We start from the raw sequence: 18,155 nt of genomic DNA, 5'->3' as shown, positions 1-18,155 counted from the left end.
CATTGATATGATATGTGGTTGCACGATTTTTCTGGCCCAAACCCTTTTTATCAGGTCTTGGCCCAAGACGCAACCCACAACAAATACTTTGTAGAGGATGGGTCAAAGAACTTAGTTTCAGTGAGCCTGCTCGGTCTGATACATGGACAATATTATTGCAGGAACAAGAACACAAGGATGGATATTTAACAGCAGATTCTATTTCTTCAATTAGAATACCTTTTTTTTTTCCTCTCCTTGTTTGAGGGACTTTACTACATTATATAGCTCTCTCTTTCTTATCTGAACCTTACACTTGTTGATCATCTAAGCCTCCACTTGAGCACCTGTCCCATCAGACACCCCTATCACCCCCTTGTGAGTTGCAGTGGCCAAGGTAGTACTGTTCAGGGGTCTTTTCCTCATTAATGCGGCCAAAAGGGTGGTTGTGGCACATTTAATGTGGTGGTGGCAGCTTTCCATGGGATATTTTGGGTTTTATTCTTTTTATATGTTGGGAGAATGAACTGCAATGGTAGGGGCGTGGTCTTTGATCGGACTTCGTATTGTCCAAGGAGGAGTTACTCCTCGGACAGGTTTCTTTTATCGTAGTTGGGCCTGAATAATGCTTTCTGTGGCTTCTCCTTGGACAGGACGCTCCTCGGACGGGCCTGAATTTAGACTAGCCCATTATTTTTGGGCCGGGCCCCACATGATATATTTGTATTAACCTAGATTTATTAATTTGACTAAATGATCACTTTACTAATTACATAGGTTAATCTGATTGTGATTTTAAGAGATCTAAAAACATACAGATATTAAATTAAATAAGGTGATCTTCACATAAAAAGATGGGATTCTCTAAAATAGACAAATAAAATGAGATGGAGGACAAAGAGACATTTAGAAATAAAATTGTGTGATTATCCCAAAAAAAAAAAAAAAAATGTGCCAAATCCAATACATAAAAAGATGTAGATGGAATCATGTGGCATAATATGTTTCCGATCTCATACATTAAAAATATTATTTTCCCTCTAACAATAAATTGACCCTACGACTGTATGGAATGATGACAATGATTGTAGAGAAGGCTAGAAGCTACTCTGCAAGAATGATGGACTTTGAATTTTTATTTCCTTTCACCCTATAAATTAATGTTAGTATTATCATGCTATATAGTATAATACTAACATTTTCATAAAAGAAAACATATTTGCATTTTCCCCAACCGTATTTGACAAGAAGAAAATCACCATTAATTAATGCCATGCTTTGACAAGTTATTCTCTTTTTTTTGGGCTGAAAATTTGTCAAGACATCAAATTTAGTTCTAGTTTCTATATTTTTATTTAATGAACCAAACAGTCAAACTCATTTAAATGGAATTTACAGCCAATATTATTATTATTATTATTATTATTATTATTATTATTATTATTATGAACAACGCTACAGACACAAAAAAATCTCACAATTTTTGCCACAACTCACTACGTGGTGAGTTATGATAGATTAATGTCTAGACCCACCTTTTGACCCTCACCCTTCACAATTTACCACGTGACGTAATAATTATGAGATTTATTTTTTATTTTTTATTTTTTAATGTCCCTATCATTTTCCTATTATTATATATATTCCATGCATGTAGCCGTGTAGTTTTAATTTGGCCGTAGTCCACAACTTCCATCTTTGACCACTGAATTCATCTTTAGAATGGCTTAGAATTGTCTAAGTAGACTTGCATGACTTGGTAGCATAAAAAGGATCACCAATCTCTTCAGTCATAAATCTCTCTCTCTCAGCTTTGCTACAGAGTAGCCGCCGCGTTTTCCTACCGCTACAACCAATACAAAAACTTTCCAAGGTAAGTCTCCTTTTTGTTGAGATAAAGAAATTAAGATCATTGTAAAAATAATACACCATATCTCATTTTGAATAATTTTGTGTAATACAGTGATCAGGGCTATCCTCTATCCATTCACAAAGGTGTCCTGCTATATATCCCTTGCATTTAATTTCTAGCATTGAACCCACAGCTGATACCTTTTCTATATTCTCTTGCTACGCTTTAATGGCAGCACGTAACTGAATCGCTTCTGCATCATAGATCCCATCCAGTTTCGCTGAAAAGGGTTGCCATCAGCACCATTACAGTTTGATCTGCAAAAATTGCACCATCATCATTGTCTTTATACCCAGTATCATCTTCGTTAATTGTCCCCAAAATCTTTTCAGCAACACCTGTGAATGAAAAGTTTATTTAATATCCCTCTCAATTCTCTTACTCCCTACAAAATATACAACTAAGTCTATGCATTAAGCTAACTCATATAACAAAAATACAACCTGGCTTTGTATTATATCATGGATGACATTGAAGTTCCTCAATATTTCATCTGCCCCATATCCCTACAAATCATGAAAGACCCTGTGACTGCCATAACAGGCATCACATACGACCGGGAAAGCATTGAACACTGGCTATTCACAAGCAAGAACGCAACCTGTCCAGTCACCAACCAACCATTGCCAAAAGACTCAGACTTAACCCCTAATCACACATTACTCCGCCTAATCCAAGCTTGGTGCATCCTAAATGCCTCAAAAGGTATTGATCGAATTCCCACTCCTAAACCACCTCTCGACAAGTTTCAAGTCCTCAAATTCATCAAACACCTTCGACAGCCTGAGTTTCAGCTTAAAACTATTAGGCAATTGGCGTTACTTGCAGCTGAAAATGAAAGGAATAGGAAGTATATGATAGAAGCAGGTTTGCCAAAAGAGATGATGTTGTTTATTGTAACATGTTTCAAACAAGGCCAAATTGATGGTCTTGAAGAAGCTATTGGTGTGCTTAACTTTATTCTAATCCCTTCAGCTGAAACAAAGCAAATTCTTGTCGAAAATAATCATATTATTGAATCATTGACATGGGTTTTATGTTGTGAAATGGAAAATCATCTCACTGTGAAATCTCATACGATGTTAGTGTTGAAGAAAATCGTTGAAGCTACAAGCTCGAGTGTACTAGAAAGACTGAAACCTGAATTCTTTACTAGGCTTGTAAGAGTCTTAAGAAGTGGGGTTACTCAACAAGGAATTAACGCCACTTTGCACGTGTTGTTAGAGGCTTGTCCATGGGGTAGAAATCGAATCATGATGGTTGAAACAAACACAGTTTATGAGCTCATTGAGCTTGAATTGGGTTTTCCTGAAAAGCGGACCACAGAGCTGATTTTAGGTATACTATTTCATTTATGTTCTTGTCCTGATGGGAGAGCTCAGTTTTTAAGTCATAGAGGAAGCATTGCAGTGGTCTCTAACAGGATCTTGAAGGTTTCACCAGCAGTAGATGATCAAGCAGTTTCGATTCTTTCAATGATATGTAAGTTTTCCGGGACATATATGGTGCTTCAAGAAATGTTGAAGGTAGGGGCTGTGTCAAAGCTTTGCTCATTGCTCCAAGTTGACTGTGCTACATCTTTGAAAGACCATGTAAGGAAAATCCTTAGCTCACATTTTCAGAAGTGGAGGGACTCTCCTTGCATCGGTGGATCTCAAGGTATCAATCCTAGTTAAAATGCAATGCTTTTACATATATAAAAGAAGGAAAACAAGTTGTAATTAATTTGACACCACTTTGCAGGTGATTGATTTTATATCATATTACATAAAGAGTGCAAGGAGGTAGAGAAAGAGAGAGATTTGTTTGAGCTATTTGTGGTTACAATATTCAACTATCTTATCTTTAAGCGAATTTTCTTGTTCAAATCCTATTTTTAAGCAAAATTTCTCATTTGAATCCTATCTTGATGTGAATATCCATTTAGTCATTTTAATATTCTCCTTTCAGTTACACACATTTTATAAATACGTTACTTTTTAACAATCCAACATTTAATACCATAAAATATATTTGATCTTATAGCAATCTTATAAAATTTTCCTTTTTCCTTATAGGTTATTCTATGAGCACACAATGTTTCTAATGCACTTCTTCACTGCATACTCATATCTTATCATTCAAATCATCTTCAATCTCTTAATCTTTATGGACTATTGATCCAATATATTGAAAGCCCTGCTCTTATCTCTTAACCATCGGAATTTCTACTTTTGCCAAACCTACATTCCATGTACTCTTTTTAGTCCTACCTAATCAAAAGTTTTTAGATTGTATATTGTATCACCAATTTTCTAACTTGTCATTAACTCCACCTCTAATTTCATCCACTAAAACTATATCATATGCAAAAGGCATACATTAAAAGACTTCCTCTTGAATTGATTTAGTGAGCTTATCCACCACTAGTGCAAGATATGGACTTAGTGTCCATTTGGAACAAGCTGAAAATTTCAGCTTATTTTTGCTACTATTGATGGGTCTCAATATACTTTTTGGCATTATTGATGGATCTCACTATACTCTTCAGCTAATTTTTACCTTTATCTACAGTACTTTCAACAAAAAGTTTTCAGTTTCAGCTAAATAAGCTACTTCCAAAGGGACACTTAATGTTAAACTTTAATGCAAACCTATAATGATAGGAAATTTTCTTGTGATTAGGGCTGTCCATGGAAACCGCCAACTCGACGCAACTTACAAAACTAACTGGACTCGATCATCGGCTACTCAATTCAACTACTCCGATAGTTGGAGGTGGGTCCCTTCCTTCCTAGACCGACGTTAGCACGTGGGTAGAGTGGTGGGTCTCCCCTTCCAAAACCTGATCCACTCGACTTGACTGTGATAGACAACCATTTCCAGTGAATTTTGCTAGATCCTAGGAGATCTCAACCATTTTCGGTGAGATCTTAGTTAGATTTGGTGAGATCTCTACTGAATTTGGTGAGATCTCACTTGATTTTTGTTGATTTTAACCATCATTTTATTAGATCTTCACCATTTTCTAGATCTTCAAAGCCAACTAAATCAACCGCCACCCATTGAAAGCCTGATTTGCCTGATTCGATCACCCATTCTAGTTGGAGATGGGTTAAAATTTGATCCACCCAATCAAGTAGGGTCGGGTACGAGGGTGGGTTGAGCCCGTGTAGGTTGAGCCCAAACTCAGTTTGACCCAACCCATGGACAACCTTACATGTGATACCTTCATTTATTCTCACACTAGTTATTGCCTCACCATACACGTATTTAATCAAATAAATATACTTGTTAATGGCTTTAAGACGGTTATATGTGTAGTCGCATAACAGGCTTAGCAGTTTCATAAATCAATTAAATCTAAGGACTTAACTACAGGCTAGTTGCTAAGGGTTTGGTAGTTCAATTGACCACTCTTAGTGATCCTAATGGAGACTTCTAGAATTCATATCCCTCCACCCCAAATGTAATTATAAAAAATAAAATAAAAACAGAAAACAAAGGCTAGTCAGGCTAAATTATACAAAACCAAAGAAGATTACTGCCTATAATGGATGGAGGTATATATAGGTCGGGCGATCATGACCCTAAATTTTTTTATTTATTTTTTATAAATGGATCTATTATATAATATATGTTTAAAAGTTTTGGTACCAAAAATTTATATTTGGCCACCCCAAATTGAAAACTATCCATCAAATTGAAAACTGACCCAAAGATCATTTAAAATATTAATCACTTGGCTTATACATGTTCAGTATTACAATCTGCTTGTTTGATGTTTAGGACCCACAATTAAAAGTTTGAGACTTTGGATTTTGAGAGTTGTCATGCTACATTGACATCTAAATGATTGTTTGAGTGCTTTTTTTTTTTTTTTTTTTTGGTGTGTGTGTGTGTGTGTTTTTTGTCTTAATTTAATAATGCAAATTAGTTTCTTTAGTAAGAAGAATATTGGACATATAATGATGATAAATATGATTTTCAACTATCATGGTTAATACTATTTCCTTTATAGAATAGTTGTATTTCTATTTACTTTTTTCAGTGTTTATTGCAATTATGAAACAAACATTAATTTTCGGTCATGAATATTGTCAAATCTAGGTTTGGCAACAAAATAATTAAAAAAATTATTTTCTAATGGATTATTTGAATTTTTATATTAAAAGAGAAATTGTTGTAACATTTAGTTTTAGAATCAATCACAAATGATTGTTGCAATTTAAAAGAACGTTGAATTACCTTTTGATATATCACAAATGATTGAGTAGAAATGTATTAAGAAATAATTATTTCATATGTGCTCGTTTTAATTTCTTATATTAATGTTTAGTTTTGAATTTTAATACTCCATATTTCTTCTTTTTGAATGGTCAAAAAAAAAATTTCATAATTTATTTATTTATTTTAGAGGCCAGATCTTAGTGTGATGGCAAGTGCCTTCCATCACCTCTCCTAAACCCCACAAAAATGAGAGTTTTGTGTATTGGGTATAATTTCCATCCCTCCTCCTCCTCCTCCTCCTCCTCCTCCCAAAGCAACAATCATGACTCCATCCTTGATTGCCTAGTTCATCCACCATGGGCTGTAGGATTAAGCAATTATGCAACACTATGCCCATATAGCCATTCTCAATATAAATTGGTGATGCAGCAACGTTGATCAAACCACAGCATCAGTATTGGTAGTGCTGCTAGTAAATTGGTAAGATAAATTTGAAATGGAAGATAAAACTAAAACATGATTTCCCAAATTATAACTAATGTGGGGAGGTTAGGCATTTAATTGTCAATTTTGAAAGGGGGAAAAAAAAGAAAAAAGAAAGGATTTGTATCGCGGGGCTAGCACCGTACTTGGGTAAAACCGATAAACTATACCAGCCTTTCCTGTAAACAATGGGCCCAGCTTAGGCTGTTAATGATTATTTTTGTGGGCCAAAAGCCCATAAACTTGCCAAAATTTTAATTTGAATTGCATCACTTTTCTGCTTTACTCGGATTTGAGAGTTGAGACTTCCCACCAGTTCATGAAATACCAGCTAATTATTTTCATTCAGATTTTTTTTTTAAAAAGGTGAAGTTTTATTTTTACATAGCTTCTGTTTTAAACAAATAATCCAATATAAAAATAATGGAAAGTTTTGGTGTTTCATGAACTGTCCACTCTACTACTACAAGAGTCACTAACAATACACCATTACTAACAGTTTGTTAAACAGTTTTGGTGTTTCATCTACCGTCCATGGACCATTCAATTTTTAAGTTAGTAATGGTGTTTTCTTTTTTAAGCCATAGTTATGGGTTTGGACATGGACGATTTTGAAGTTTCTAATTTATATTTTTGGTCAGGGTGACATTTCTTGTTTTTAGAATGAATAATGAATAAATGAAGACATGTTCTTCTTGCAAAGGATTTCTTGTATTGAAACTTGAAAGTAAGCAAAGAGTATGACTATGTTAGTTGTTTTTTTTGGCTGTAGGATATTATAATACCTAAAGTTACCCTAATCTCACATCAATGCTTAGGGAGGTTAAGGAGAATAGAAGATGATAATTTTATATTCCTTTAGGTTGTTAAGGCCTTAAGGGTAGAAAGAATTACGTTTTATATTTTCTCTTAAAGTTTGAACCTTGCTTGAAGTTGGAGGAAAGAAATAAGCAACCAAAACAGGGGAAAAAAAGTTACATTTTGCTTTTTATTGTGGGCTAGGATGATAGAAACTAGGATACTTCCAACAAAATTTAATTAGTCTTCACTTTGAAATGAAGATTATCTTATTCCTTTTTATAGAGAAGTCAAAGAAAATTTTTCATGATTTACGCATTACCGATGCTCATTCAAAACTTAAGCATCCCAACCGCTCCACCACTCCTAACATTATTGACTTGTCCAATTGAATTCAACATTTTCCAAGAAACTTACTAATCTCAAATTGTATGACTATATAGACAATCATAAGGGTACCGTTTCAACAAATTACGGCTAGATTTCAAGAAATTCCTAATGGAACTATTGGCATGGACTTTGTTACCTAACTCTGAGGACATAAAGAACATTAACTAATGACATCGAAGCCAAAGACAAGAGGAAATGAGGAATATCTCCAAATGGGCTTCAACCAAATGCTTTTCTTCTGTAGTAATGGTCAAGTAATCTGTCATCCTTGATTTGATTTGATGTGATTGATTTTGGAAGGGTGGTTGCACCTCATCAAAGGAGGAAATAATTGAAACCATTGTTAAAGATAATGAGTTCTGTTTTATTATCTGTTATAGCCAATGGTCAAAACCAATTGTAGACCCGTGTAGCCTAGGGTTAGTCTAGGATTCTTTAGTAAATATACCCCACATTACTTTTATTGTGAACGGGAGAGTGTAATATTAGATATGTAGCTATTAGGGGTTTTCCTTTGCGGGTATAGACCATCAAATCGAATCATGTAATTCTATGTGTCTTCTCAACTAAAGATTATAGTAGTACTATGGTAATAAATATATAAATTCAATCAACTGTTAGATGTAATATCACCCAACCAATTGTGCTAGCATACTTATTGAAACAAAACCGTTGCAAGGTAGATTCTACAAGTATAAAGAACACTTGCAAAACTCATCCAAAGCTATAGTAACTACAGAAATTTACATTAGTATTGCTCATTTGCATTTTAGTTTTTTATTATTTCTTTACATATCTAAGGATAAAAGAAAAGAGTGGATGGTGGTTGTGGTGTTTGAAGAAAGATAAATAATTAAAAATTAAGAAAAATTTAATGTTTTTATGAAATAAAGTTTAGAATAAATAATTTGATGTGAGTGCTTTGAAAAGTGGTTAGGTAAAATAGGAAAAATATGTTCTTATCTTAAAATAAACATGATTTTTTACACGAAATAATGTGAATGCTCTTATGGTATTTAGCCGTTAAGAGTTTTGTAACTCAATTAGTTGGCATCTCTAGTATTTTCCACATAAACATTAAGGAGCCGTTTGATAACGTTGTTCTAATAACGTAATTTGTATTTTTAAAAAATATGTATAAGTGAAAAAGTATGTAAAAATACGTGTAATGTTGTTTAAAAACTGAAAAATGTTACTTAAATTATCATACCAAACTGCCCCTAAGAGTTCAAAGTCCTCCTACCTATTATAAATATTGAATTATCAAAAACAATTCCCAACAACCATGAGAGTTACATTTCTCTTGAGTATATACAAGTGGGTGATTCAAACCCATAGAAACCTGACACCATTACAAACAAAGCAGGTGGACTAGAATTACTGCAAATATTCAAAGGAAAGGAATTCATGACGACATTTTGCCATTTTGGGCCATGAATTGAAAAAATACCGGATTTAGAAATCAACCAATAAGCACGGCATTTGGAGTATTATAAAAGGTACATATATATAGAAAGAATAGCAGCGTGTCAAATCGCAAAGTTTTATCTGTCTGTCTGTCTGTATATGAGTCTGAGATAGAGATCCCTATCATATCCTAGCTATAGCTTTAGTACAAAAGAAATGTAAATGCATTGACTACATTGACTCTTCACGTAAACAACTTCACAGTTCACACTTCGGACTGAAGCTAGCTAGGGAAGTAGAAAGCAAGCCAAATAATATAATGTACAAAGTTATCAACTGACTGATCAAACCTTGCGATTGGTGAATTGATTCGTACCCTTATACCTTGACTGAGTATGAAAAAACATAAGGAATTTTTATATTATAAATTTTACTATATAATCTTTATAAATTGATATGATAATAACTATGATTAATAAATTTAACAATATATTAAATGAATATAATTATTATTTAGATACATACAAAAATTATGCAGTAAAATTTGTAATATTCTTAGCATCACTCTAAAAAAATAAAAACTAAAACCCCTCTATCATACCTAAAAGCAGTACATATTTCACTAGTTCAAGGTGGCAATGTTATTTATTAATATTTTGCACTTATTTCTTGTTTGATTCAATGGAAAATATTATTTTTGAAAACTAGTAGTTATTTTGTGTTAGGTTAGTAGTCCTAAAAATAAATTAGAAAGTTTTTTCAATTGTTTGGCTTACACGATGTGGGCTACTTTTTTGTTGTCCTAGGGAAACTATTTGCGTAATCCCTGGGAAACTTCTTACAGTCCCACATCGAAGACAACTTCCCTCACTTGTTGCCTTATAAGCTGTGAAGTTGAAAGAGTAGTATACCATCAATTATATAGTAGCCCACACACGAAAAATTATAAATATTTATTGTAATTTCAAATAATTATATAACAATCAACTTCTATTATATTGATGGAAACATACTTCAAATAAGAAAATGTTTGTTTGGAAAAAAATGATAGAAAAGAATGAAAATGAAATAAAAATTTATCTAATCTCTTTTTTGGATGTTTGAGAAAAAAAAAAAAAAAGAATTGAATGAAAATTGAAAATTATCATTATTGTTTATCTGGGAGTTGAATGAAAAAGAATAAAAATGAATCCTTTATGACAACATTTCTTTTATGTATATATGGAGGTAGAGAAATAACAAGCACTCTGGTTCACTGGTGTGACTGAGTAGCGTTTGGTCAAAAACATCTTGATTCTTGAATGATGTTAGATGAAGAGTAGGTGCTTATTAAATTCAACATAGCTCTATGAGGAAATCATTATTGAATTGGTTATTGAGCTGTTGTGGTTAATATGATTGTAGATCTTGTCATTAGTGTTAGTGATTAGTTGGGTGCTCTGGTTCCTGCTTGGAATTTAGGCTAGAAAGTGTTCTGGTTACCATGCATTAATCGTGTATACTGAGCTTGTTTGCAACTTTTCTGTTGGTTGGGGTGTATTTGGACTTGGTTATATTCTCTTTTTGTTTCAATAAATTCACTTTTTCATTTTAATTATCATGTATTTTATATGTATAAAAATAGGGATATAGGAATTTAAGATAGATTAAAAATTGGGCTTAAGAGGAAAAAGAATGTAAACTCCCAAACGAGGTGAAAAGAATATTTTCATTTTTTTTTCCCATTCCATTATATTCTCACTATTCTCCTCCAATTGTGATATATTATAATATTCCCAACAATGTTTTTTTCTCTTAAAAGTGAAAACATTTTCCACTAGTTTTATTTTCCGTTAATCAAAAAAAAAAAAAAAAAAAAGATCCATTGACTTAAATTTTAACTTTTTAAGTCATGCTAATTAAACATCATAAAATGTCAAATATATATATATATATATATATAACCTTTGAAAAAGCTCTAATCAAAACAATAACATGCAAGGTAATTCACAGAATGAAGATTGTTTCTTTCACATAATGTGTTACACTTACACACTGTACTACTATTTTATGTTTATTTTGTGTGCAAGAGTTACTTCTCTTACAAAATGTCAAATCCATATCCTATCAAGCCATCGCTCTTGATGTGGTTTCCACCAAATTCATTGGCTTGTAATTTCATGAAAATTACGTTTGGTTAGTGAGAACATGCGAGAGGAAAAGAACCAAAGAAACGAAACCTACCAATGTTTTTATACCCAAAAAAAAAAAAAGAAACCGACCAATGTAGGTGTAGGTGTAGTAGTGGCAGATATGACTAAGATATTCCAACTTTCAAGTCTATATTATTATTCTATTCTTGAAAATATTAAAATAGAGCAAGTGTATACCTTATCACTAATATTTGTCTAGCTATTTTGGGTAAGTTTTGACTAGACTCAGTCTCAGTGACTATTCTTTTGACTCTAATCGATAATGCAATCCCAAATTCCAATGCCCCATTACTTCTTGTCTCTCAGGAAAAGCTCAGGTGCTTTTGCTTTTGCATGGATTAGGCCGATAAATCATCATCTATATTTACGAAAATGACGTTAATTAATATTACGTTTTAATAATTACTCTTTGTTCCATTTTGTTTGCCCTCTATTCTATTTTAGGATGTCTCAAAATATTGTTCTATTTCTAAAAATAAAAGTCATTAATTTACTAATGTTCCTATTATACCCCTATTTTATTAATAATTCAATTTTTTGATAAATTTATTTAAGGATAGTTTTGGAAACTTATATATTTTTAAAAGGTAGACAAGACAATAAATGATGTTCCTTTAAATAGTTTGACTTTTCAAACAGGACAAAAAAAGTGGGATGGAGGGAATAATATTTTATGATGTAGATCTAGAAAGAAAAAAAATTCATTCTTGCATGATGGGACAAATAAACAAGATGGGTTGGGTTTTTATTTTCTCCAACAATTTAAGAAATGAATTTTCTCGCAGAACTTTTTATTGTCATGATTTTTATGTTTGTAATCAACTTTAATAACGAACAAAACAATTTTTGAACTTGATAAATCCATTTTTCTTTACAACGAACAAAACTTTTTTTTTTTTTTAAAGAAGAAAAAAACAATATTTACATTTCCCATTTTCATTCTAGAACTTTTTTTTTTTGTTTATTATTTTCTCATTAAGTGCATTTTTTTTTTTAATAATTCGATACTTAGTGATAAGGGAATAGAACCCTAAATATGTTCATTTAAAATACTAAAAGATATCAATTAGTATTTTTTTTTTTTTTTTTTTGAGAAACAAAAGATATCAATTAGTTGAACTATAGGTTGTTAACTTCATGAGTAAGGATTGGGTTCAATGCTCTTGTACATTGACTCATGCTGGTTTCTGTAAAGCACATTGATAATAATCAATGAAGCTAGTAACATCATAATAATGTGTATTCTATTCTTTTTTACTAAAATTATCAAAGAATCAAGACTCAAGAAATTAATTACTTTCAATATTGCATCAAATTATGGATTGGGTCCAATGTTTTTGTGCTTTGAACCAATTGAGATGTAGATACATGATAACTATTTGATATGTGTTTGCATCACAACTAGTCCAATGCATTAGAGTACTAGAACTAAGTCAACTCCCAACTTTATAAAACACGTTATTAATAATTGATGAAGCTAATAACATCATAATAACTTGTAGTCTATTCTTCTTGACTGAAATTTTCAATTCAAAGAATCAAGACTCAAGAAGTTAATTATTTGCCAAATTGCATCTAATTATCCTTGGAAATTTTGACCGTCTAAATCCATGTATTCAAAGGTCAGGGAGGTTATATATGGGAAAAAGAATGTGATGTTATCAAGTTTGTTCAAATACATTAACATAAACATTGCGTGTACATCTTATTTTTTCTAAAGTGGTAAAAGCCATTTAATCTTATTGACAAAAGAAGAAGAAGAACGAATTTCATGATGCTCTCTTTTTTAGTGATAATTTTCTAACTAAAATTTTTTCCTCCAAACGGGGTTTGAAAGAATTTTCCCCAATTTATTAGATGGCTCTTAAGTAGATTATCTTTACCATGTAATTGTTAAGTAGGTCATATAATTCTCCTCAAAAAGAAAAAAGAAAAAAGTAGATCATATAATTTAGAGTATATGTGAATGATTTTTTGAACTCACCCACAATAAGTTAGAGAAAATTTACTCTAAACTAACCAAGATATATACTTTCCATACCCATAATGAACTTTAAACAAAGATAAAAAAGAGGTTGGTATGCCGCTGTCTATAGCTCCATTTATGGTAGCCAAGCCAAAAAAATAAAGGGTAGATTTTATGTTGGGGATGGTCTAGGCTAACTTTATCCCCTAATTTTGTTTTGGTATTTCCTCTTTCCATTTTATTTGTTAACTATTCATTATATGATGGTTTAATATATTGTCCATTTTGAAATGTCACTTAATAGTTAATATAGTTTTCATAACTATTGAAAAAATCAGTACATTTTAAATTTTATAAAGTGATAAACAATATATTATTAAATGATATTTACATAAAAAGTTGAATTTGACAAAGAGACATTCAAAAATGAAATAGTAATAAATCTAATATATACAAAGATATATATAGAGTTAATCATGTGACATTACATATCCCTAACAGCAATAATTATCTCATACATGGAGTATATGAATCTTTCCTCTCATAAAAAAAATAAATAAATAAAAAGAAAGATCCTAGAGTCATATGGGATGATGATATATATGATGATTTTCTTTATGTTGAATGGAAGGCTGGAAGCTATCCAAAATTATGGACTTTGAATTCTATTTTTCTTCACCCTAGAAATCAATGTCAATTTATCATGCTAATGTGCTATATATATTATACTCCTAACATTTTCTAGCTATAAAAGACCAACATCATAGCTCTAGATCTCTCTCTCCTTCTTGCAATTGTACTCTCTCGCTCTCTCTCATTCTTGCAATTGTTAATTCAGCCGTGTTCTCTTCAACCAATATTTCATTGAAAAAAACAACAGTACAAACAATACAACCTTTGCCCAGGTACTTTTATTTGATATCCCTCTCATTCTCTTAGTCCCTACAATATATATTACTAAGTCAATATATTAAGATAGCCCATATAATAAATACGTAACTTCTTTTTGTTTTATTTCATGGGTGACATTGAAGTTTGTCAGTATTTCATCTGCCCCATTTCCCTACAAATCATGAAAGATCCTGTGACCACCATAACAGGCATCACATACGACCGGGAAAGCATTGAACAATGGCTACTCACAAGCAAGAAAACAACCTGTCCAGTCACCAAGCAACCATTGCAAAAAGACCCAGACTTAACCCCTAATCATACCTTACACCGCCTAATCCAAGGTTGGTGCACCCAAAATGCCTCACATGGTATTGATATAATTCCCACTCCTAAACGACCTCTAGACAAGTTTCAAGTACTCAAACTCATCAAACACCTTTGGCAACCTGAGCTTCAGCTCAAAACTATTAAGCAATTGGTGTCACTTGCAGCTGAAAATGAAAAGAATAGGAAATATATGATAGAAGCTGGTTTGCCAAAAGAGATGTTAGTGTTTATTGTAACATGTTTCGAACAAGGCCAAATTGATGGTCTTGAAGAAGCTCTTGGTATACTCAACTTTATTCAAATCCCTTCAGCTGAAACAAAGCCAATTCTTTTAGAAAATCATGATCTTATCATCAAATCATTGACGTGGGTTTTAGGTTGTGAAATGAAAAATCAAGTCACGGTGAAGTCTCACACGATGTTAGTGTTGAAGACGATCATTGAAGCTTGTACAAGCTCAAATGTACTAGAATTAGTTACTCCTGAATTCTTTAAAAGGATAGTAGAAGTTTTAAGAAGTGGGATTACTCAACAAGGAATCAATGCTGCTTTGGATGTCTTGTTAGAGGCTTGTGCATGGAGTAGAAATCTAATCAGGATGATTGAAGCAAACACAGTTTTCGAGCTCATTGAGCTTGAATTGAGTTTTCCTGAAAAGAAAACCACAGAGCTTATTTTAGGGATACTATGTAATTTGTGTTCTTGTCCTGATGGGAGAGCTCAGTTTTTAAGTCATAGAGGAAGCATTGCTGTGGTCTCTATGAAGATCTTAGGCGTTTCACCAAAAGCCGGTGATCGAGCAGTTTTGATTCTTTCAATGATATGTAATTTTTTCGGGACATATATGGTGCTTCAAGAAATGTTGAAGGTAGGGGCTGTGGAAAAGCTTAGCTCATTAACCAAAATTGATTGTGCTTCATTTTTGAAAGAGGAAGCAAGTGAAATCCTCAGGTTACATTTTCCGGAGTGGAAGGATTCTCCTTGCATTGATCGATTTCAAAGTATCAGAGTCAAACCTAGGTAAAATGCAATGATCACCTTCTTCATATATATATATATATATATATATATATTGTTGAACACATATAGGCAAAACGAGCTGCATGTAATTACTTTGACACCACTTTTGCTTGTGATTAATGTTAATATCATATTATATAGTAAAAGAAATCTAAACTTGATTAGCAATATGATTTTGTTTTTAGGATAAATTGCAAATTACACCCCTAAAGTTTGGAAGTGATTGGATTTTACACCTTGAAGTTGAAGAATTTAAATTTTACCTTCCTGAAGTATGGTATTGTTTGAATTTTACACCCTAATGTTTCAGAATTTAGATTTTAGAAGTGTTTGGATTTTACTCCCTAAAGTTTTGGAATGTTTAGATTTTACATCCCAAAATTTCAAAATTTGGAGTTGTAAAATCCAAACAACCCTAAACTTTAGGGGGTAAAATTCAAGTTCTAAAACATCAGGGTGTAAAATCCAAATACTTCAAATTTCAAAGGTAAAATCCAAATTCTGAAACTTCAAAGTGTAGAATCCAATCACTACCCAACTTTAAAAGTGTAATTTGCAATTTATCATTTTTTTGATGTCAAAGAAAAAATTTATAATTTTTTCTGGTAATAAAAGTCATTTGATTATCCATTAAATAAACACCCCAAACTTTAGGAGGTAAAATTCAATCACCTCCAAACTATAGGGGTGTAATTTGCAATTTATCATTTTTTTTTATGTCAAAGAAAAAATCTATAATTTTTTCTGGTAATAAAAGTCATTTGATATTCTTTATCCATTAAGTAATAGGGATTGAAGTCGTATATATAAATAGTACTATAAAAAGATTTGGAGGCATTGATCAAAATGATTCTTCCATTTGGAAACATTAGAAGAATCTTAGAAAAATGTAGAATGGCTTCTTTATAGAATTTATTTATTTTGTTTGCATACGAGCACCATTGGAAGTTTTCCGTTTTAGGCTTCTGGCTCATGAGAGTGCAAACTTCTAAGTTGATATTAAGAGTTTATTTTTGTCATAACGAGATTTGAGTTAGTTAGACTATGTTTAGTTTGTGTGTTTTCATCATCCAATTCTCAATTTTCATAACATATCATCCAAAAATTGTAGGCACCATTATTACAAGTGATGTTTAATTTGATTCTCTTTACTCAATTCTTATCACTCATCACTCAACACTCAAAATATTGAGATATGTTTGTGGTTTGTGAAGTTTGGTTAGGTGTGGTTATGAACCATATTGTCAACACGGGATTTTAATTCATGTTACACAAAGGGAAACTTTCACCTCACTTATAAGTTGTTGGTTGTTAGCATATGGCAGCCAAGTTGAATATTTCTATTAACATTTCAAAATTCATACCCAATGTTATTCTGATTGACAACCAGAAATTTTTTAGGGGATAAAAATAAACAAATGACACAAGAAAGAAACCATAGAAATAGAAAAATGGCTTACCAAAATCTCTAACTTGATCTTCAGAAAGAAAATGCAATGAACTCTATTTTGATTTTATTCAAATTTCACGTTTCTCTTGTAGTAATTTCATAGTTTATGTCGATGATTATTTTTTGAATTTGAACATGCAGGTTGAGAGAGACTGAAGCTAATGTAAAAAAAGATAATCACCTATGTGGACGTTTGAAGTCATTGTTGAAGAGGCTCTAAGTTAGAAAACCATGACAATATTTTAAAATTTGGCGATATTGTTAGTACAAAAATGTGATGGATGATCACACCATAATATGGTGCATCCTCACTCATGCAATAGCCCCCGCTTTGTGAAAGATGTTACTAACTTCACTAACGTTTCATTAAAAAATAAATTTATGTCTCTTGCCAAAAGATACGAAGAAGTCTACAAATACATAGACTTCTTACTCAATTTGTATGTTTAGATTTTCTCTCTCTATTGTTATGTTGATGATCATGAATGATTTTTTAGAGTAGAGATGCCCATAATATTGCTTGTGCTTGTGAAATTGAACAAGCTTGTCCATGTCTTAAAGACTGTTAAATGTGTAGTCGCATAGCAAGCTTATAGCAGCTTCCATATCTTGTCATATGATTAAGCAAAAGGATAATTGAATTTTGAGGACTTAACCAGAGGCTAGTTGTCAAGGGACATGTCTAGAATTCAAATCCGGTCTCCTTTTGTTGTAAGTTATAACTATCAAATTATAAATAAATAAATAAAAAAGAGGTCAGTCGCGTGTGCTAGATAATACAAAACCAAGGAATCATCCTCCATGGGCTGTAGGATTAAACAATAATGGAAGACTATGCATAATATATGGGGTATATTCTGCCAAACATGAAAATAGCGTTGTAACTTGCCATTCTCAATATTAATTGGACATGCAGCAACATTGATCCAACCACAGCATCAGTATTGGTAGTGCCGCTAGTGAACTGGTAACAGAATTTGTATTGGAAGACAAAACTTAAACCTGATCTTGCAAATTAGAACTAATGTGGAGGAGATTAGGCATTTAATTGTCAATTTTGAAAGGTAACGAAAAAAAGAGAGAGAGAAAAAGAAGAGGCATTTGTATCGCTGTGCTAGCATCGTACTT

The 18,155-nt window shown here is 32.2% G+C and overlaps 2 protein-coding genes across 2 annotated transcripts; both read left to right on the top strand.

Moving 5' to 3' along the window:
• Positions 1 to 2,352: 2,352 nt before the first annotated feature.
• Positions 2,353 to 3,567, top strand: LOC115951991 (E3 ubiquitin-protein ligase PUB24-like). The gene has a single exon (XM_031069097.1). It carries the CDS (start codon positions 2,353 to 2,355, stop codon positions 3,565 to 3,567), a length of 1,215 nt encoding a protein of 404 aa, XP_030924957.1.
• Positions 3,568 to 14,217: 10,650 nt separating this feature from the next.
• Positions 14,218 to 15,581, top strand: LOC115951990 (E3 ubiquitin-protein ligase PUB24-like). Its single transcript, XM_031069096.1, has one exon. It carries the CDS (start codon positions 14,355 to 14,357, stop codon positions 15,579 to 15,581), a length of 1,227 nt encoding a protein of 408 aa, XP_030924956.1. The 5' UTR covers positions 14,218 to 14,354.
• Positions 15,582 to 18,155: the final 2,574 nt, after the last annotated feature.

Source organism: Quercus lobata, chromosome 7 (genome assembly GCF_001633185.2).
Source record: "Quercus lobata isolate SW786 chromosome 7, ValleyOak3.0 Primary Assembly, whole genome shotgun sequence".
NCBI classification, from domain to species: Eukaryota; Viridiplantae; Streptophyta; class Magnoliopsida; order Fagales; family Fagaceae; genus Quercus; species Quercus lobata.
Note: the sequence above shows the minus strand (reverse complement) of the source record. Positions and strands in the feature narration are given on the sequence as shown.